The sequence below is a fragment of the Folsomia candida genome, unplaced genomic scaffold, assembly GCF_002217175.1.
Source record: "Folsomia candida strain VU population unplaced genomic scaffold, ASM221717v1 Fcan01_Sc068, whole genome shotgun sequence".
Lineage (NCBI taxonomy): Eukaryota > Metazoa > Arthropoda > Collembola > Entomobryomorpha > Isotomidae > Folsomia > Folsomia candida.
The window spans coordinates 28613-52366 of record NW_019091260.1 but is presented as its reverse complement, the minus strand read 5'-3'; the positions used below and the strand labels follow the sequence as shown (position 1 = coordinate 52366).

Below are 23754 nucleotides of genomic sequence, written 5' to 3'. Positions count from 1 at the left end.
CACCATGCTTTTTCTGCTAGAAATTCCGCTGGTGTTTTTAAATTGGTTTATCCGGCAAAATTTTGTCCAAATAACAAGTCAAGAAAATATGCTTTCTAAAATAAAATATAGTATCTAACATATTTCATGCTACGATGACAAAATGTTTATATCGGCTTGATTTGATGCCGCATTTTTCAAACTTCGTAACTCCGTACATAAATGTCAATAGCATCTGCGGACAATTACTTCGTCGGGAATTTTTAAAGTAACAGACGTTTGCATATACATGGACAGTCTGGCTATGCAAATGCATATTTCAGTTTTCGACTTTTCTCCGCGGAGGTGATTTTAGACCTCAAATCTGTACAAGGCGAAAAAATCTTGTGCATTAAATAAGTTACATACTGTACATATTTATGTACATTTGGACGGAATTTATAGCTGCAAACTAACTGGGTATTTATATAATTTCAAAATTGTGTACAACATTTCTGAAAGTGCATGTGTATGTGGTTATCGATAAACTGGATTTTATTCGTTATATTGTATTGTACTGTATTTTATGTATTATTTGGACGCACCATGTCTATATTCATGCAAACATTGTCCCCCTTGAAACCAGTCGGAAACATTGGTTGCCTGATTAAAATTCGGGAAAAACTCGATACCATATTACGGGTTATCATGCGTCTCAAAAAATCAGGACACAACCCATACATGTTTCAAAAACTCGTTTGTTACATAACCGACTAGTTTTGCTGGATATGTAACAACTGCCAATACAATTGAAGTTTTTAATAAGAACATCATCTGCTAATTTGCATGATCAATACATGTTGCGTAACATATGTTTATGTAATGTACTCATATGTAAAAAAGCCCGGTGTATTATAAAAATTTCTTCAAACGCACGGGGTGTTGGGAACCCTACTATGTTTCCAACTTTGGCTTGACTTGGCTGGGATTTCTGGCCCTGGTCTGGCCTGAGTTTTGGGGATGTACAGATTTTATCTCAGCACCGAAGTGGCCTTGAAGTCCAATACAAATTTTTAATGTGTATGCATTTACTCCTTCTCGTGTCTGTTTGGTAAATACGTCGAGATGTGCGTTATCAAATCAATTAAGGTTTTCCGTGTTAACATGGTTTTCCGAGTGTTATATAAGTCTCAATAAATCAAACCCAGCGTGAACAATGAGCTAGCTTAGGGTTAGGGCGAACTCTTACATATGTAAATATGTTTACGGCGTCATATGTATGCAAATATACATATGTACATAGATAACTATAATTGTCTCATTGTACATATTCCATGTCTTCAAATGAAAATTTCCAAAATGGATTTTCAATTTCATGGGTTTTGAAATAAATACGACTTTTGATAGTTCGATGTAAACTTAACTTTTGATGGTATGTAATGTATAAGCTCAGGAAATTTATTGTCAAAAAATAGTAAACATGTAAACTATTTTTTTCAAGTATTTATTATATATATTTACATGAACAATTTTGAAATTAATTCTAGTTGTAGTGTCTCGTCCCTCCAAAATTTTCGGGAAGTTGGTCCTTGTCAATTCCTGAAAAAAGGATGGGCGACCATTCGCTCTTATTTGGTCCGAGGACTTTAAGAGCTTGACGGGTGGACGGAGAGAACAAGGGACGCACCAGATTAAGGACTATCTCGAAAGAGGCCGGAGCTGAAATTATAGACACATTTTTTAGCAAATTTGACATTTGTCATGCAAAAAGTCAGAAATATATAATTAAATTAAATTCTTAAAAAATGTATTGCAATTTCTAACTTTACTTTTGGAAATTAAAAATTGTGAAAGATATGTATTTTGCAGTTTTGTAAAACTTAAAAAAAACAATTGAAAAATCAATATTATAAAAATTAAAGACTTTAAATTAATTACATAATTAAAATACATATTGCAAAATTTATGAAACTGAGAAACCAAATGAGCCAAACACTGACAAATGTGGAAATGAGCTTGTAAATACATATTTTGCACATTTTTAGACTTTAAAAAGTTCAACCTAAAAATTTCTTACAACGTAAATATGTTTTTCAGATTATAATAATCAAAATTGTTCAAAATCTTTCTCACAATTGATGATGATAATTTTATCCGCGCCGGCGGGATAGTGCGTTTCGTACGTTCCTGTCCACTCGGTGTAGAGTTGGAGGCACTGGGCGCAGAGGTGCTGGTGCGAGTTGAAGTTGTCCAAGTTCAGGATAAAATTCCACTGCGTCCCGTTAATTTTTCCTTCTCTTTGCAAATCCCGAACCTTTTTGTGCACTTCGTCTCGGCGTTTGAACAGCCATCGGATCACGCCCTTCAGCCTCCCTTGCACAACAGCCTTGCGAAGGTCCCATTCTCCAAAGGTGAAGGCAAATACTACAAAAATCATTTGTTGCAATGTTTGAAAAAGTGAGACAACTAAATTTTTGAGAAGTCAATAGACAAATTCGATCTTAATTGGCGTACGTATTTATTACAACGTATAAAATTAAGAGAAATATGTATGTATCCTACAGTTTTCTAGCGAAAGCTTTGCAAAAATTTAAAAAATTTTTCAAACTTATATTGAAATGCTCAATTTTCGAGAGACGCGAGACATGCATGCGAACTTGACGATTAATACTTACATATTTATGAAAATAGGGAAATACAAATTGTGAGTCTTATTGGATATGTAAATATATCTGTATTACACCCTAAATAAATTTGATTAAAATTTACTCAATTTTTGAGTAAAATTGCCACCAAAGTAACTATTGAGTAAAATTTACCCTGAGAAAGGTAAAATTTACTCAAGGTTGAGCAAAAATCTTTCAACCTTGAGTAAATTTTACCTTTGTCAGGGTAAATTTTGCTCAACAGTTGCTTTGGTGGCAATTTTACTCAACTTTATTTACAGTGTAGCTATCGTAATTTCAGCCAGCACTGTACATCGAAATCATATTGACCTTGCAAAATTTTGTTCCCAAAAAATTGCGACAAATGAACTTACAAGGCTGTCCATTTGTATCGACGCCGTCGAGATAAATAGGAAACTCCTTTTCATACTTGGACCAGTCTTCCTTATGAATATTGTCCATTCCGTAATCTCGCCACCACTTTACCGTCTATAAAAAAGAATAAATTTACATATATTACTGGAAATTTGGAATATTTCCTTAAAAAAGTGCTCCTCACCTCCGTTAACATATCCTTTGCACGTTGAGAATCCCATACTCTCGCTGCATAAATAAATATATACATAAAAATTAACAAGGAAATTAATTTACATAATTGCACGTTTTTTGCAAACATCTTTAACTTACCTCTCAAATATCTGAGTAGATTTAAATCCTCTTTCATCCAAGGTTGCGGAAATTTAATGGTTGAGACGGACTTTTTGAACTGTGAATTTAATTCAGGTTTAAATGCATATTTAAATTTGACAATATGCAAATTAAGTATTATTTAAATACTTACCTTGTCCAGTTTCTGCTTCTCACTCTTTGTCAAACTCAGATTTTCCTGCGAAGAGTCCCCCACCATGCAAAATGTGAAGAAAACATGTACCAGAAACAACTTGAGGAACTTATTAAGCAACATTTTACTTTTTTTGAGGAGCAAGAAATACGATTTGTTTTTTTATGGAAATATATAACAGATTAAATATTTAGATGACTTGTTTAGCTACCGGTCAGACGAGTACTGGACGAGGAAAATTGTGCAGGTAATGAATTACGTCGTATAAAATCAAATATGCAAAAAAAGTTGACTGCGATGTGCACGATAAAACAGCAAAATAAGAACAGCGTACATACATACATAGCAATTTAATTAATTCATATGTATCAATCAGCATAATTTTTGTATCGGTAAACTGACTTATTGAGCAGGTGCGGTCAGGCGTGTCGGTATCTTGTGCTCGTGTATGTATGTATTTTACTTTATGTCACCAGTGGCCTCAGAAGCATGGGGACAAAGGGACAATGTCCCCATCGTCTATGTAAACCCGGCCCTCGCTTTCCTATAGTGATAATTTCCCCAGATGTCCCCGATACTTCTGCGGCCACTGTTTTATTTCACGAGTTGCTAATAAGTAAAATGCAAAAAAAGCGTATTGATTTTATAAGCACTGATTTTTTTGGTATATATAACAAAGTTGTTTAGAGTCAGGTCAGCATATTTTTATTTTCTTGGGTTTTGTCCCAATAAAAATATGTAATGAGGCACATTTTATGTAAAGCTGATAATAAAACTTGATGAGCGAACTTATGTAATGGGTATGTACATGTTTGTTATATATTAAATAAGGTTTCTTACGAGGGTGCAGGGTTAATAACAAGGTGCTTTTGGGTCACATATATATGTATTACCATGTTTTTTTGTATATATGTACATACATAAAATGCATGCAAAAAATATATTAATGCAAGTCTCTGAACGACTGGGTAAATTAAGTAGGGGTGTATGTATTTCTGGCCACAACGTTTTATGATTTTATTTTGAATGTAATAATATATGTATGTATGTATGTAGTAGGTCGAATTGGATTTTTTTACTGACCTGGCACATGGCCAATAATAAATAGGATAACCTATGTAGCAAAGTTTTTTCAAGATTCCTTACATCTATAGACTATATAGTTTTTACGCTCTTTTCGTATTTTCATGTGTTTTCAGACTTTTTTTTAGATAATTTCTATGTGCATTTATGACTCGCTGATTTTTATATCGACACATTTGTGACAAATTATGTTTTTGAACGTACATAATTTATCAATAAATGCGTACTTTTATTTAAAAAAACGTAATTTATGTATTTGCTGAAATCCGTTGCGTTATATTTATAAGTCACAAACAAAACTTTGTATTCCACTACAAGCTTAAGAATGTTAAATTTTAGAAACCCTGTTCAAGCGACGCTAAAGCAATAAATGTAAATACATAAGCATATGATCTCCTAAGTTGTTTAAACTGGAACTGGTTTAAACTTTAGACTCAAGTATGTACCTGCGTTTTAATATGATGAAGCGGATTTTTATTACGGTAGACACGTGCATACCTGCCACACCCATTGCATGGAAAATTTCGACAGGTTTGCTGTCAGGAATCCCAGTTTTGTATTAGGTAAATATGAAAGGTGAGATTTAAGCATGTCTTGGAGGTAAGGAGGCACGCAAGTTCATTTGCATGCCGTATGTATGTATGTATGCAAATTTTGCATTTTTATCGCGATTGATTACACATTTGTCTGATCAGTTTGTTGGAATTCTCAGTAAGACAAAATTATGCACTTGCATTGCATGCACGTAAATTAATTGAGTTACAGAATTCCCAGAGTATGAAAATCGAATTAATTTTCTTGGTTTTTTAATTGAGTTAGTCATGTTTTAAATTTTCGTGGGTATAACTGAGCTGAATTTAGTAATAATTTATAGATGGGAATAGGAATGGAGATTTTTTGAAATACGTAATGGCGGATGGTTAGATTGATATCTGTCGTGTGCAATTTTTCTGAAATCTAGCAGCCTATACTTCTTAAAGCGATCTTCATAATTTTGAAATTGGGAAAATGCTCAATCCATTTTATTAACGGCTGCAATTAAATTTACATGTACATATAATAAATAATAATTAAGTGGATAAAAAAATCAAACTCCAACTTCCAGCCTTAAAGTATAGGATAGCAATATTTTTGAAAATTGTTAAAGAAATACATAGTAAAAAAACAACATTTTTATCAGAAACCAGTTTAGTCATCAACCCGGTCAAAATCTTCACCTTCTGCTGAAGCGTCATAATAAGTAACGATTGGCAAATTATTTTCTTCAATAAATGCACGAAAAGCGTTCACAGCTTCCTCGTTCATCTACATAAATGCGTAAATATGAAACAAATTAGCATAATAAAAAATTACACATTTTACCAATAGTACATACACTCAAGATAAGTAACGTACCTCAAGATCTCCCACATCCACGCGTCGCATCATCCTACATGACAAAAGGCCCGCTCGCATCCGGTCCGACAATTGAAAACCTTGCTCGGCATGATACCCATAAAATTCCAGGGAAGTTTGACTCAAACCTAAAAAAAATTTACGAAAAAAATTTTTAAAAATTCGTAATTTGATAACAACTTTTATGAAAATTTTGTAACTTGATTTATTCCGAATTTATATATCAAATTGCATTCAAACCTTTCCATCCCGCCAGTCCTTCCAGCACGGCAATGACCACGCGTGAATAAAACACGCCCCGATAAAACTCACTGATCGAATCCGATCCGTCATGATGAATGTCCACCTGTCCCTCGGCCAAGTCCCAGTCACGCAACGATTGCAGCATTGCGGTCAAAGCGAGAAAATCTTGGTCGGGTCCAGCCCCAATTTTAACGACTAATATCAACTTGAGTTCCATAACAGAGGGGAAGAGGCTGACCAAATTGAGAGAAGCGGGTACACGTCCACCGATTTTGGCAGAATCATGGGTGCACGCTAGGTCGAGCGAGGTTATCCCAGGGTGACCAAGTGGGCCAATCAATTCGGAAATGTCGCCATCCCCAAAGATAGAAAAATCTATGGAGAAAGAGGACAATTTTGGAAGGCGGGTGAGATCCGGGGTGTTGTACACGTCGACAGCTTTGACCTTGAGGTGGGTGAGGTTCGGCAGGTGGAGATTCATCTTAGAAATTTAATTAATTAAAAATTATATAGTTCAAATTTGGTTTCTGTTTTTTTGGGGGAAAATGGTGGGAAGAAAACCCCCGAGAATTTCCACGGCCTGCAAAAAACGGGCTCTAGAAAACTTTTTTAGGGTCCGTTTTTAAGAAAAAGGTTCAAAAACGGGAAAAATTCCCCATTTATTGAGACCGTTTTCATTATTATTTCTACATAGATTCATTTGCCAGTTTTCCCCCCACTTTCCCGACAAACATGTTTCAAATTTTGCACCACGTGTCCAACGTACGTGGCAAATTAACAGAGCTGGGAAATTAATGAGTTTCGAGATTAAAAATTAAGATTTGAGATTAAAAATCCCCGAATCAGAGATTAAGATTAAGATTAAAATTATACGTCTGCTACTAAATTAAATTATTTAAGATTAAATTAATCTATTTTTATGACGAAGATTAAAGATTAAAGATTAATTAATCTAGATTAATAATATAAATTAACAATAATTTTATTTTTTCTCCGTTGTTTATTGTTTACATCGATATTATATCATAAATTCTAAAATTTGAGAAAAGCATGAGGAAGTATCAGCGCTTCAAAAGTGTTGTCCAAAATTATTGAAGTTTTATTGGGTAAATTAAGGCGAATACAATAACTTGTAATATGAGTAAAAAACAGTCTTCTTTTTTTTTTTTTTACTTTTTATTTTTATTTTTATTTTTATTTTTTTTATTTTTTTAATGAGAACCATACCTGTTCACTTTCATTCATTTGAGTGATTATGATGGTGAGTGATAGTGAATGAAAATGAATTTCCTATGATTTGAGTGAAAATGATTGAAAGATTTCGTCATTTCAGATGAATGACTGTGAATGAAAGATTTTTCACTCATTTCATTTTTCACCCTATGCTTAATACATGGAGTGAAGTAAGAAATGAAGTCGGATGAAGTGAAATGAAATGAATTTGAAAGAAAATGATTGAAGGTGAATGAAAATCTTCAGTCAGAAATAGGGATGACTGAACTTCGAATGAAAACTAAATTATTGAACAGGTATGATGAGAACCAATTTTTTAAATCCTTTTAAGAAATACAATTTTAAATAACGTTCCTTTCAAGAGGGAACCTGTCAGAAATTTAGAATTGTTTTGATTTTTTAGAAATGGTTCCAGTCTTGAGAGACGGTCGTGCGTTGAAATTTAGAGATTTACAAGGATGAGTAACAGATGGTGTGATTTTAATGATAATATTAATCCTGATTAAAATTAAACTCGAAGATTCAAAGATTAAAAATTTAAATTAAATTAAATTAAATTGACGTGTGAGATTAAGATTAAAATTATTGATTAATACGATCAAATTTCTTGATTAAGATTATGGATTAAGATTAATTAATCTTAATCTTAATCTTAATCTTGACTAGTTTAATCAAGATTTTCCCAGCTCTGCAAATTAACCCAATTTTCAGGCTTGGACAAGATAGATACTTTAAGATACTAGATACAAGATACAAGATACTACTCGTATCTTGTATCTTCCAGCCGCCTCAGCTCAAAGTATCTTGTATCTTGTATCTGGAAAATCCTCAATGAGTATCTTGTATTTGTATCTTGTATCTGATATTTTCCATCAAGAGGAAAGTATCTAAGATACTTTTTAAGATACAAGATACTTTTTGCGAAATATGTTACCCGCGACATCTATTTTCTTAGATTTATGAGGTAGTAATTGTAATTTTTAAGAAAATATGCGTTTTTTTGCTAGTGGAAGGTATTTTTCAATGCCTAACTACTCAGAAGTAAGACTTTCATCTTACTAGCGATGCCTAAATAGCAAAAAAGTGAAATTTTATCTTTTTTTAATAAAAAAAATCAAAAGTATCTTGTGGAATAATTAAGATACTATATCTTATCTTGTATCTTTACAAATACTAAAAAGTATCTTTTACTTAGTATCTAAGTATCTTGAAAAAAACAGAGAATAAAGTATCTTTATCTAGTATCTTGGATTTTTTTCTAAAAGTATCTTTATCTTGTATCTTAAAACAAAGTATCTTGCCCAAGCCTGCCAATTTTGCGTGATTTTTTTTACCTGGACCGGCTCCACCAACGTTAAACGATACATGCAATAATCCAACGTCAAATTCTCTAAAGACTTGCAATTTTGCAGCATCCAGTTCATCGCGGTCTGATCAATTTGCACAACTTTCTTCGTACCATAGTCCACATATTGTTGACAATCAAAGCTCAACTCTTTCAGTTTTTTACATGGTGTAAAATCCGGGTAGAACGTCGTCTTGAGGAAGACAACTTCCAAGTTGGGGGCAGCATTGAGCAACCCTTGGACCAAAGGGGACAAGCCAGGACCCCCAGAAGAGCAGTGTGTCGAGCTGGGAATTATGGTCAAATTGAACAGTTTCAGATTTTCGAGGGGTTGATAGTCCGGAATTTCGTATCATTCAGCAAAAAGATTATCGACATCCGGTTCTCTGGCGACGATCGAGATGCGGGCGAGGTTCGGAAAATGAGAAGTGGTCCACATTTCATCCAAGCACGGTTTGAATGTCCGTCCCACGTAGAAGAGGAGTTTTTCCAACGTTCCGCAAATTTCGGGGAGGCGGATTGCAAAGTTGGCTGGCAGGCGGAGATCGTGCAGGGAACAGGTACAAATTTCAGGGCAGGTGCATTGCATGTCCAATGTCACGTTTCTGACCAGTTCGGGGTTGAATGAGGTCAATTCTGCACGATTGGGAGGGGGAAGTCTCCAAGCTCCAACGCCAAGGCGCTGGGGGTTTCAGGTATTGTCGAAAAGTTAAGGTTCCTCTGTCTTCCGAGCAGAGTTGCGCCCACGTCGGCCCAAAAGGTGCAGACGAGTCGGGCGGACTTCAAAGACTTCGCGTCCAAGGAGCAAACAGACAAAATCTGAAATAAATTAATAATAAAAACCAAATTGTCAGTTTTTGAACAGTAACAAACATTACCCATTAATTAATTAATGTTTAAATTGATAATCTATAATATAATTGATAATCTTTGCCAATTTGTGTAGCTAAATGATTTTAGATAAGATAAGATAAGATTTTTATTCAATCCCTATTGAGGCCACTTCGGGCCCATGAGGGTACAGTTGTTGCAAGTACATTCAAAATTTTACAAGAGACGCTTAGTATACAACTAGTTCCTGCGAGGCCTCTAACTGATCCACAGTTAGAGTTCCTGGAAAGTGTATTTGAAAAACAGCCACCGCAAAAGAGATGAAAAAGTGAGATTTTGGGAGCACACACGATTTCGTTGCAGCTGCAAAACTGGTGGCTGCAACTCTCACTGCCACCACCATCAATCCACATATATCCTCGCATCAAAAAATGACGTTGGAAGCACCTAGGTGGCGTCGGTACCGCCATTTAGAGCATCAAATTTGCGGAGACGTGACTCCAAAATTGGAGAGAAAATGTTCAAATGGCGGTGCCGACCCACCTAGGTGCTTCCAACGTCATTTTTTGATGCGAGGATATATGTGGATTGGTGGTGGTGGCGGTGAGGCAGGGTGGTGCACCACTGTCGTGGAGCGAAGCACGCACTGCTTGGTCCGGAAGCAGTCACCACGCGCTGCGTGAATACTACGGATTAAGGGGGAAAAATGAACCCTCTATGGATGCGTTTTTCCTTATGCACTTTCCGCGAACCCTTTCTGGTTCCTCCAAATCTCAAATGCCAGTTGGGTTCGCCGCGTGAATTAGTATACAACAATACATGGTCAGTTTCATACAAGGTGACATTGAGAAAAAATTGTGCAGTAAGAATGGGACCAGTAGCTAAATGATTTTAGCTATATAAATTAGCATAGATAAAGCCGTGGGTGGCAATAAATCTTGTATTAATTAAGCTATGTAATTACCGCAGATCCAAAGTTTAAACGACACGTTGTCCACTTTTTCTCCTCCGGCAAGGTCAAGTCTTGTCGTCGACTCGTCAATGTCGACCTCCATTTCGTCACCCTGGCTGTCACCTTCCTGTAAAAAATAAAGTGCATAATAATTTGAAACTAACTTCAGAGATCAGTTTTTATAAATATTTTGTATTTCTCGTCATATGTATTTAATGCAAATATTTTATAAATAAATTCAAACCATTTTGCTCTTCTAAGACACGAGCAGAACTCGATCCTGCTAATAAACTTGCACAATTGGTGTAATTACAATTAAATTTCAACTTTCAAATTTCAAACTTAATGCTGTTCTCGAGTGAGAAATTAAGTTCGCCGCATGCAAAGGGGTATTCTGAGAATCGCTTCCAGCCAAAAAGTTTATGAACTTTGTTGAGTTTCATGATATTTTTTTTCTACCTAGTTCGGCTTTTATGAAAGTTTTACGATTAAATTTATTAACTTTATTAAAGTTTTACGGTCAAATATGATTAGAAAACACAAAGATATGGATCAAGTTCTGAGCGTGAGCGGTTTAAAATTAGTCCATGAACATCGGAGGGAGATAACCATCTCACACCTCTTGTAAGCTTGTCTATCCAGTGGATACATACATTTGTGAAGAATAAACTTGCTTGGTCTTCCAGCACAAGTTTTAAGAAATGTCATATAATTACAAAAGTTCTTTCTACATATAATTTTATTGTTACATCGGATACAGATAGATTAAACTCGATTTTTAGCGATGGTTTTAGTGCGGCAACTTTGAGGGTTTTGGCGCCTTTGAGCGGGTGTGGCGGGCGTAAATGGGCTCATGGAGTCTTACAAGACTCCCTCCTTCGCTTTTTGCGCACTCATATAGTACTACAACATATCTAAAGGACATTAAAACTGAGTCTGACAACATGTGATACCCTACTCCTTAGCCATCCAATGTAGCCTTCAGCACAAAACTCATAAAACATGTCTTAAATACAGGCACCTCCCACTTGCAAACCCTCTAAAATAAGCTCCAAAATGAAGGCGGATCAACAAAAACTACATAAAATTAATTACTTTAATCAGGAACTTATGACCTACATGCATGTATCAGTTTCTTAGATTTATGGGAATACAACTTATATTCATACATAGCAGTGCAATTTTAAAATTAATTTCTAAATTTAAACGTGATATGTATTAATCAAAATTATTTATATGGGTAAATGTTTATAAAATTTTGGGGTTACAATTTGTAACTTACAAACTCAAAAATTCATTTCAATGTTTTCATCTTCAATTTTATATTTTTTTTACAGTTTGACCTTTTTATGACAAGAGGGGGCTTTCGAATTGCCCACGTTCAAAGTACAGACGTGCTTCTTCAGAAATCTCAACTCCATAATGAGTTTTATGATAAAGCGAATGTTAAGACGTACTAAATCTCTCCCCTCCAAGACGAACGAAATTCCCCCAATTGCACAACAAATAGCAAAAAGTGCAAAAATGTGTTTTACAATATCAAAAGGTACCGCGTTCGTCTCATTAAATATGTCAACCTCCACCGCCCAAGACCCCGTGAGAAGCTTCCTCCTTCCCGCCGAGCCTGGCTCTACGTGGTCATCTATGAATTCCAACCGTTTCCCCAATAGTTGTAATGTCTCCCACCTCTTAAAAATTCCGCTTTCCACTAGCCCCTTAAAAACATGGTAGATTTTACTCTGAACAATACCTCGTTTCCCGGCGATTAGTACGTTTTCATGAAAAGGAGTTTCGACTCGCTTCTGGACGACGTATCGTCCCCCGAGAACATTCATCATGTCAGAATATATCTGAAGAACTGTGAATGTCTCCGCAAATGCGAATGTGTCGCTTTGCACGGACCTATTAATTTGTACGGATAAAGCCCTTGTTTTCGAGACATTGGAGAAAAATTCGTAATCAAATTTTGAAATACAATTCAGCCTAGATTAAACTTGGCCAAGATGCCGGCAAACTTGGAATCGATATTTGGTAATATTTCTGGAATAATTTTATGGCTGAGGACGCATGGCCGCTGTCTCGATGGGAGCCTAACACCTCTTGCGAACCTATGATACGATATCACAGGAATATTTGAGTCAACCAAGGCGGGAAATGTGTCTGGCACGTGGGGCGTACTTTGAACCGTCAACCCAGCAAAGATGTATCCCTTGTACAAATTTTCCATGAGAATGTAACTTCCAAAAAAGTAAAACGTCAGAAATAAAGGAACTGTGTATTTTGTCGTGAAAATTCTACCTAAACCTGGTCCAAATTGGCCGAGAAGGATTGAAATCATAGCAATAAATTGCGTTACGAAGTGAATAAAATTAGTCACGCGGCTAGGTTTCGTATTGCCCCAAGAGCTAAACAGTGAGATAGCAAGGCAGGTAAAAAGTATGAATAGCCAAGTCACAAAATCAAAAGGTGAAAATAACGAGGCAAAACTGCTACCAATGTACATGTTCGGATTTTGTGTCGTTACTTGGAAGAAGAATTGAACAAACTCGACCCGATAAATGGCGAACAAATTATAGTATTCTGAATTGTAGACTACTGCTACGTCAAAAACGATCGTACCAACGACATCATGGCGCCGATTTGGATTTATTTTTGAGGCATGCAAAGTCGTAAGGTTGTATTTATGATGAAGAATTTCATATAGGCAGAATCTTGGAAGGGCGTGGTATCCTTCGGTTATTGGGTTACATCCCACAGGTTCGAACGCTTTCCAAATTAGAGCTCCTTCATCACTTAGGATTTTGCTTTGCAAAGAGTTGGCATAGGATTGCCTCGCCTTGTCCAGAATATTTGGGGATAGTTCCCCGTCTATCTGGATTATGATGGAGAAAGGGGTGTGGGGTTGACTGAATGGCATGTGGAAAAGGTCTGGTTGATTGGTTGACGAATATAACGGATCATCCCAATTTGTTAGGGAACGAGAGAACACGGCAGAGTTTTGAACGTGTATAAGGACGTATCTCGGCGCAAGTGGTTTAGCCAATGAATATAATTTGACGAAGTCTTTAACCGAGTCTTTAACCGATGGAGGTGAACTTGTTAGAAGAACGTGCAAAACGAGGATTTCGGGATGGATAATAAGTGTGAGAGGAGTTGTAACAATTTGGAAAACTTAAGATGACCGGGGGACTATCGTATGCCCTATTAAGATTGAGAAATAAGTTATTATTGCAGGAGGAAATGTGAATGTTGTAGTCGCCAAATATATCCAGAATCGACCAGAAAGATTCGGCCGCCAAGAAAGGAAATAAGTTTGCCAAAACTAACAAAAAAACATCTTTCGTCCTGATTTCCTGAAAAGTCAAAATAATAAGTTTCAGTACTAACAGAAAATGAGGAGAGCGTTTTATGTACAAATGTTTTGCTCACATTGTGTCAAGTTTATCCTTGTTTAATAATGATTTATAGAAGATATATGTACATATACGTTTTATGGACTGGAGAAAGAAAATATTCGCCTGGTCTAGTATGATATTTAGGGGTCAAATTTATAGTGCCCAACTAAAATTTTTTTTCTTCCAACCAAAATAAATAATTTTCGCAAGACTAAAATTTGCAACCAATCGATTTTTTTAATCCAACCAAAATGTCAAATATTACAACCAAAAAATTTTATATTTAAGCAGCAGAATAATTAAGTTTAGACAGTAAAAATGTTCAAATGCAACAGAATTTTTAAGACATTTCAAAAGTTAAAGGACGTTCATAAACTCCATAACGCAAATGTGTATTTTTTTAACACCCACTCTCCCTTAAACGCTGAGTGACAGGGTGAGTTGAAAAAAATTATCCACAGATAAATTTCGAGAATTAGCTTATGAATGAAATACAGTATAGGCAGGAAGTCTTTCCACCTTCCTACTTTTTGCACCTAAAGCCTTATACAGAGGATCATTTATCCTATTTGGACTGATTTTAAAATTGGATTTTAAAATTAAATTTTAAAGACTGTAGCCGGCATCAATGAATTTGTTTTGTTTCTTCAACGTGTTCCCCAGGCTTTTAGCTAAACAGCCTATATCGCAATTTTCGCGAATTCATTACTGTTCCTGCATATACTTTCGAAGGTATTTTTCTTACACTATTCCTGAAGAATTTCCCAAAACAACATTAAAACTGCAGCTAGTCTGACAATCCATAAAAAATTCAGACCAGTGGCATCAGGGGTTTTCATAGTTAACTGAGTATTACAAATGAGTGAAATTCCTAGATTTTGTTTTAACTCGGCTGCGTACTGGGTCGTTTTTCTAGTGATTTTCGAGAAAAAGTTATTTGACATGTGAACTTTGGTCCTTTTTGAGACCCTTTTTTGCAGTTTGTTCTGGATGACACAACTCACATGCAGCTGACATATTTTAACAACTTTACCACTTTGAGTATGGGTCTCAGGATTGTCAGTGTTAAATGTAAAATGATGTATTTATGAAATTGTTTTATGTATTTTTGTAAATTGTTGAAAATGCGTGCAAGATTGCCCCGTGACGTGGTGGTGGTTGCCATGGTGACGTCAGAGTGGGATTTTGAGTGCGCGTCTTTGTTATAAGTCGTAGTAAGTAAGTAGGTAGAAGAATTCTACACAGTCGAGTTTTAGTCGTTGTCAAAGTCAGACATTTTGGATTTTAGTCGTCGTGGTAGGAAATCAAGAGTAAGAATTGTTAATTCTTTGTTATTGATGTCCACGATTAATTTGTCGTTATAGTTAGTCGCCAATCAACTCGTGTTAGTGCAGAGCTCTGAATTGTGTTGACAATTAGTAATTTGTTGGAAATAAAATCCAGTTTAAGTAGATAAAATAATCGTATATTCACTCAGTCACTTTCTTTAATTCCAACGAGCAAGGCACAATTAAATATTCGTAAAGACACTATACTCCGGGTAGGTGATAGCTTGGTTTTTACAGTCAGGGCGTCGATTTTCGAAAAGCGGTACGCGATAACTTTTTGTGGGGCTGAAACTTTGCAGGGGATGACAATCCCGCTTATTTATATCTTAACTAATTAATGTTTATTCATAATTTGACACTTACGTTAAGTGATATAGGCGGGGAGCGTTCAATTCACCAGCGTGACATACAGCGCGTAAGGGAGCGTGGGTGTTAAAAACTTGCACATTTGCGTTACGGAGTTTATGAACGTCCCCTAACTTATGAAATTTCTTAAAAATGTTGTTGCATTTGAACATTTTTACTGTCTAAACTTAATTATGCTGCTGCTTAAATTTAAAATTTTTTGGTTGTAATATTTGACATTTTGGTTGGATTTAAAAAATCGATTGGTTGCAAATGTTAGTGTTGCGAAAATTATTTATTTTGGTTGGAAGAAATAAAATTTTAGTTGGGCGGTTATACTGGCACCCGATATTTAGATGGGTTTTACCATGCATCAACAAATTGTAGTCTTGTTGATGAGATTGTCTTTCCATGAATAAATGAGTTTAGAATACATATGCATAAGGACTCGTAATTATATGCATAAGTACGACAGGAAATTTGTTTCATTATTTGTTAGAAAGACAGCTTAGCAATTTGTAAATAATTGGGTATCATGCATGCATACCTAAATAAGTATGTATGTACGTAGGTACCTAAGAATAAATAATGTGGAATCTCATAATTCCAGTAATAATTTAGTTTTGCGTGTGATGTGATATGTTAGTGTACCAGTTAGTTAATGTATGGTGAAACTAGTTTTTTTTTAATCCAAACTTAAATAGTCATACATTTGTATGTATGTAATTAGTTCTGTAATTTACACTTTTAAAAATCCGGTAATAAAATTCATATCGTACATGATCGCTAGTGTGCCACACCTCAACAGGTTTGGTAATTTCATCAAATCAGAACTACAGAATATCCATATTGGTATCTATTAACTAGCCAATAAGCCCATCTTCAAGACGGGGTTAACGTTCCTGAGGATTTTATAACTTTGCTATGTAATTTTATTAACCTTGCTAGGTAATTTTTTAACGTTGCTAGGGAATTCTACTAACGTTGCTAAGGAAGTTGTACCCTACTTTGTACCAAAAGTTGTACCCAAAGTTGTACCACATGTTGTACTCAAAACCCAGATTCACAGTGGATAAATACATTTGTGAAGAATAAACTTGCATGGTCTTGCAGCACAAGTTTTAAGAAATGTCATATGATTACAAGAGTTTTTTTCTATATGTACATATAAATGATTTTATTGATGAATCAGATACAGATAGATCGGTTTTCGAAATTAATAATATATAAAGACATACATACCTATACAGTCATATTTGTTAGAAAAATATTTTTTCAAACAAAATTCATTGTGGGAAAAAATACTGACTAATTCTTTATGCGTGAATTGTATTTTTCACTCTTTATGAAGTTGTTGATTAAATGAATGCGAAAAGGAATGCATACATTATTATATATGACTGCAGTATGACGCCATAATTTACTCTAATTACTCTAATTATTTACTTTAATTTTGCGTTGCATTCCATTCCGCATAAATTATTAATTCCTTGGCCAAATCAGACTTATTCTTCTCAATTATAACGATAATCGTACGTCCTTAAACTTTCCTCCGCGCCATGAGTGCAGTCACCGTGTAATTTAACATTAAAGATAAATATTCCGACCTGTTCGACCTGCAACATTTGAACAGGTTAAAGCCCATCAACCCCCCGTAAAAACAAATCGGTTGTATCGAACGTTTCAAATCTGAAACCGATCCTCCGTTTCAAATATTTCATCTCGTTACTTCTGCTAATATTGAATTTACATTTATCCAAAATCTTGTTTGTCGTGTCATTTATAGCAACAAGGAACGACAATATGACCTGCATCGTTATAGGTGCGAGTAACCCTGTCGCTGGGAAATATATGTAGATCGACGCAGGAATGTCCTTCCTTAACCTGATCGAGGTATAATTCGCCACGACAGTGAGCATAAATACGGTCCCCAACGCGAAGAATATGACCCCACTAAAAGCCTTGCGTACCATGTTAGCGCAAATTCTCAAGGTATCGTAATCCAGGAAATATTTTGCCACTCTCAGACGTAGGTGGCTAGATGCTCGGAAAGCCGTAGTGCTCATATAGTCAAAACAGTTTAGAGCTAATTGACCAATTGTTGTGAAAGTGAGGATGATGAAGCCCAAAGTACGCCCTACTTGCAGTAAGGGGAGAATGTATAAGGGACGGAAAGAGTAGAAGAATTGCAGCAACGATACATTCCCGTGGGTAGGTGCAATGTTTTATGATTAGAAATACAGGGTCCAGCTTAATGTCGAGAGCGAGGACGACTGTAGTAACTACCCATGGCGATGCGGTGTAAGTGATTAGGGTAATGTGCCCAAAAATACCCAAAAATACCAGGTCGTGGTCGAATGTGGAGAGGAATGTAAGCCTGAGAAAATGCGTATAAACAATGACAATTACTCGAAAGTTTGCAGGTTACATATGTATTTAAATATTTGTAAATTAGTCAATGGTAGAATTGACTCATTATTCATACAGAACACTACTGTACATGTAAGTATATATAATATTTACAAACTTACATGCTAGTCTCTGGGCGTAAAGTTGTTTCAAGTAGTTGCTGCAAAATGCTAAATCATCGCCGTGGCTTGAAAACGACCATTCCGATGCAACAGTTAGCGTTACAAGCAATAAGATAAAGATGGTTACTAGTACTTCGAGAAGATCAAGATTGCTGTACCCGAACGATTGAGTAGTCAATAGTGTGCCGCATATGAATGGGGCAAATCCTAAGATCGTCATGGATACAAAGTAAGAAAGCAACTTTTTCGCTTTCGGATTTGCTACAAATTGTTTTTTCGATGGATCCCACTCGAATGGGTGGGTCCAGAAGTGGGCATAGTATTTTGAAAACAAATCAAGCGAGGACCACATTAAATTTGTGACAATCATGTTTGGGGATTATTTTCTTATTTAAAAATGTTAATAGAGCTTGACCATCTAACCAAGTATGAAGGCTGGATAAAATAATATAGTGCGAAAATATATAGATCTTCTGAAGTATAATCCTGGTTACTTGTTTAGCACATACAGTAGTTTTTCAAATGCCGACTGTTGTACCAGCTTATTTAAACTAGAGCCGTTTTCATGTGACAATTATGATAAGTGAAGGTTTTCTACGATTTAATTAAACTTCGAAAAGCATGCTGCCTCCTTATACAGAATCGCTAGAAATTTGAAAGAAATTTGCCATTTATAAAATCTAAATAAAGTTAAATTATGCGGACATTAGAGTCTCGTGCATATTACATTGCATATTACAAGACTGGGAATGGTTGGAACCAATTCCATCAGCAAAAGGAAAGCATGATGACTTTTAATCATTTCAACACGGTCACGTCTCAGAAGGAACTAAGCAGTTGAACTTGCAGCTTTATTATTAGGACAGACTAATTTTAAACTGACTAATTAAGCTGAAATTATTTTGAAAATATTTATATAGCGTTGTAAATTACTTAGGTAAATTAGGTACCTTATATTTGGGTCTTAATTAAACGAATACACGAGGACATGTTGTCAACGTGCGTGCTCGTTTTCTTGCTGCTTTTAGTTTTGCTATTTGTTTAATCCTGGTAAAATATTTCTGATGACGCATGATCCCATTAGTCCATGAATTTGAATAGCTCAGCATGGACAATCTTCCACAGGACATTCCGGTCCAAATGGTTCGATCTATTTACATTTGTAAATAGCATCATTTGCCACAGTTTGAGGATTTCTATCACAGGGATCGTAAATATGAATTGGTCGCTCAAACTGCATATTCATGAAGATGAGCTTGTTGCGGGCGTATGGGCGTATTACAAAGCAGGCGAAGAAGGGGAAAGAGGGTTTATCGGTAATTTTGGTGACAATCATGTAGTAATGCCATACGAATACGATGGATTATTATCATTTACTTGATTTAATTTCAATCTGCTGTTTTTCGTGTCGGCAAGTGTACGTTTCTGTAACCCCAGAATGCTTGAAGACGAGTTCGCGGATTTTTCATTTCTAACTAATCCTCTTTGAAAATGTTCTAATTTCTTTAAACTCTCTTCCAAGTTATGAGAGCTGTCACAGTGTAGTCTAACATTAACTAAAATAATAAATATGATAAAATGATATATGAATATGATATGAATATGATATATGAATATGATAAAATAAAATGATAAATATTCAAAACTATTTGAATTGCAACATTTGAATAAGTTAGACCCCATAATCCCCCCGTATACACAAATCGGTTGCATCGAGCGCAACCTGCGTCTCACATATTTCATCTCATTACTTCTAACAATATTAAATTTACACTTCATAAAAATCTTATTTGTCGCGTCGTTGATGGCAACAAGGGATAACAATATGACCTGCATAATTACCGGGGCGAGTAATCCCATCGTTGGGAAATATATGTAAATCGGCATCGGAATTTCCTTCCTTAGCCGGATCCAGGTGTTATTCGCTACTACAGTGAATATGAATACCGTCGTCAAAGCGGTGAATATGATCCCACCAAACGCTTTGAATATGAAGGTAGTAATTATTCTCAAGGTGTCATAATCCTTAAAATATTTGGCCACTCTTGGACGTAGATGGCTAGATACTCGAAAAGCGGTGGTGCTCATATACTCAAAACAGTTTTGGAATAATTGACTAATTCCGGTGCCCGTGAGGATGATAAAGCCCAAACTACGGGCTACTCCCATCATGGGGATGATGTATGCGGGACGGCAAATATAGTAAACTTGCAGCATTGATGTCTTCCAGGTGGTAGGTGTGCAATATTTTGTTAGTAGAAATATAGGGTCCAGGGTAATGTGGAGAGTAAGGCAAACTGTAATAAGTAACCACGGCGATGCAGTGTACGTGATTAGTATAATGTGTCCAAATATTCCCAAGTGATCCCAGGCCGGGGTGAAATGTGGAGAGAAGCGTAGACCTGATAAATGTAGATAACCGATCAAAGTTGTTTTATGAATTTTAATTTGCATTGCTGCACTACTTGAATGGCACCACTTGAGATGCACATCAATACACATTTGTCACTACATAACTGTACTTTTATATATCTTATATAGTCTTGAACTTACGCGATTTAATCTGTGCTTCAAGTCTTGTGAGGTAGTTGCTGCAAAGTTCCAAATCAGCCGCATTACGTGCCAATGACCATTCTGTTGCAAGAGTTATCGTTACAGACAGTAAGGTCAAGATGGTTACTAGTACTTGGAGGAGATCAAGATTGATGTAACCGAGCGATTGAGCAGTCAATAGTGTGGCGCATGTCAGAGGGACGAATCCCATGATCGCCATGGATATAAAGTAAGAAAGCAACTTTCTCGACTTTGGATTTGCTGCAAATTTCTTTCTCGATGGGTCCCACTCGAATGGGTGGGACCAGAAGTGGGCGTAGAAATTGGAAAATAAATTAAGCGAAGACCACATCAAATTGACAGTTATTATAAATTTAAGGTTCGCCAGAGCAGTATACTCATATTACGAAGATGAACAATTCTGCTTACCTGTGGATAACTTGAGCTGGCTACTTATTTAGTACATGTGATTAATACATATATGCATATACATGTGACGCTTCTGCTTGGCTGGATAGGTTTACGGACAGTTTTTCTAATATCGAGCCATGTATAAGCTGGTTTAAACCAAAACCATTTATACGCCATAATAAGGTGAAGGTTATTTCATATTTAATTAAATTCTTGCCTGGAGGCTCATAGGTATTCTTAATAAAAATGGTCGACACTTGAAAATAGTTTGCCCAGTATGTATTTATAGCATGAGATTAAATTCCACGGAAGATTCTCGTTAATTCTTCAGTAACGTAGATTGAACTAATTGCGATTGTATTTATATTACCAGGCTGGTTATATTTGGGACCAATTTCGTCAGAAGGCAGGATGACTAATAATAACAAAAATTGATATTTCACGCCCCATAAAAGAACAGAAACCAATTAAACTTACACAATTTTATTTATGATATACGTAAGACTAATATTTTGCAGTGGATAACTAAGATAGGTATGTGTTATTAGTCTACAACATGGTTTTGTAGCAAGATGGATTATTTAATAGTATGTGGCAGGGTAAATTATTTAACTCAATTTGAGTTACTCAAATATAGTATGTCCAGTATTAAGTTAGACTAGGACCCACAGTCTTCTGAGTGCCGCCTGAATAGAAGATTTTTATAAAACCTTTAGGGATACGTAAATCGTAACTGTATGCACAAAATTATGTATCATTACATATTATTGCAAATTTCGCTGTTTTGTCTTTCAAGTAACATCTTGGGTAAACTGTGGATTCTGAGGAACAAACTATTTTCTTTGCGTATGTAGATGTCGCGAACTACACGAACTGGAACTTTGTTAGGAGAATAAGAACGGGAAATTCGTTGGGCCGATGAGTGTTACTTGATTTGATTTAACTTTGGTGTTGTCGATCTTCGCTCAGGTATCTGTACCTGGTGCAATTTCAATACCGAGTATGCAGACCTTGCAGGCGGTCGGAATTAAAACGACATGACTAAATTTGATTGCAAAATACAAATAATATTTTATTTAAACTCTCTCCCAAGTCATCAGAGCAGTCACAGTGTAATTTAGCATTAACGAAAAATATTCGGCCCTGGTTGATCTCCTACATTTGAACAGCTTAAAGCCACCCATCTCCCCGTATATACAAATCGGTTGCATGGCGCGGATTCTGCGCCTCACATATTTCATTTCATTGCTTCTGATTATATTTAATTTACAGTTAGCCAAAATCGTGTTTGTTTTGTCGTTGATGGCTACAACGAACGACAATATGACCTGCATCGTTATCGGCCCCAGTAATCCCATTGATGGAAAATATATGTAAATCGACATGGGAATTTCCTTCCTTAACCGGATCGAGATGAAATTTGCTATTACCGTGAGCATGAAGACCGTTGTCAACGAGAAGAATATAATCGCACCAAATGCTTTGAATATGCCAGTAGTGCAAATTCTCAAGGTATCGTAATCCCTAAAATACTTGACAGTCCGTGAGCGTAAATGGCTGGATACTCGAAAAGCGGTTGTATCCATATGCTCACAAAAGTTAATGATTAAGGGGCCAGTCAATGTGCCGATGAGGATGGCAAAGCACAAACTACGGGCTACTTGCATTATTGGGAACATATATACTGGGCGACATAAGAAATATACCTGCAGCAAGGATGCATTCCAATAGGCAGGTGTGCAATGCTTTATAATTAGAAATACAGGATCCAACCTAATGTCGAGAGCAAGAACGAATGTGGTAACCGCCCATGGCGATGCTGTATAAGTGATAAGTACAATGTGTCCAAATATTCCCAAATAATCCAACGTCGTGGTGGAATGCGGTGAAGGACGCACACCTGAGAAAATGCAAATTCAAAAATACAACCAATGGAATGTAACTCTGTAAGCAAAATAAATTGTTTCGCAACTTGTTCGAGACATATATATGTGGTCGGTAATAGGTGAAATTACATAAGCGGATTCTCTAATTGAAAGTAATGCTAGATTATATGCGATTACATATGATGTATAGTGCATATTATGAACTATATCAAAATTAAAGTTCGTAAAAATTGGAAAATGCAATGCATTTAAGAAAAAGTATCGGTGAACGACATTATTAATTATACCTATTTTATCCCTATTGCAGTAGGTCACAGGTACCTGCATATCATGGCGTGAATATTAAATCACTGGGATAAAGAAACTTTTTGATTAATTTAAGACTAAAATTCTACACGGCCACTTATGGTTTTGTTATTAGACTACATTTCGGGTCGCTTTGTATATACCGTTTAAATCCACAAGTCAATTGCGAATTTAACGGTAATCCACATTTGACGCCAACCCAGATCACTACTAGTACACATCTGTCAACTTACGTGATTGAATTTTGGCATCAAGTCGTTTCAAGTGGTTACTGCAAAGTTCCAAATCCTCGCCACAGGTTGTAATTGATAATTCCATAACAAATGCAAGTGTTACAAACAATAAGAGCAGGATGGTTACAAGTATTTCGAAAAGCTCGAGGCTGGTATGACCCAATGCTGCAGCAGTCAAGAGTGTAGCGCATGTCAGGGGGGCAAACCCCAGGTTCGTCA

General features: G+C 35.9%; 1 protein-coding gene across 1 annotated transcript; it reads right to left on the bottom strand.

The window, feature by feature from the left end:
- Positions 1–1382: 1382 nt before the first annotated feature.
- LOC110862783 (SEC14-like protein 2) lies at positions 1383–3702 on the bottom strand. Its single transcript, XM_022111991.2, has 6 exons — positions 3466–3702; positions 3312–3390; positions 3184–3227; positions 2999–3113; positions 2092–2382; positions 1383–1677 (listed from the first exon to the last, which is right to left on the bottom strand). Exons 1-6 carry the CDS (start codon positions 3586–3588, stop codon positions 1502–1504), a joined length of 828 nt encoding a protein of 275 aa, XP_021967683.1. The 5' UTR covers positions 3589–3702; the 3' UTR covers positions 1383–1501.
- Positions 3703–23754: the final 20052 nt, after the last annotated feature.

Excerpts from the sequence above, each read along its gene's own strand:
- LOC110862783 (XM_022111991.2), bottom strand. The coding sequence starts at position 3,588 with ATGTTGCTTAATAAGTTCCTCAAGTTGTTTCTGGTACATGTTTTCTTC. Across the intron at positions 3,391-3,465 it reads AGAAGCAGAAACTGGACAAG|TTCAAAAAGTCCGTCTCAAC; the intron begins GTAAGTATTTAA and ends TTAAATTCACAG. Across the intron at positions 3,228-3,311 it reads TCTACTCAGATATTTGAGAG|CGAGAGTATGGGATTCTCAA; the intron begins GTAAGTTAAAGA and ends TTATTTATGCAG.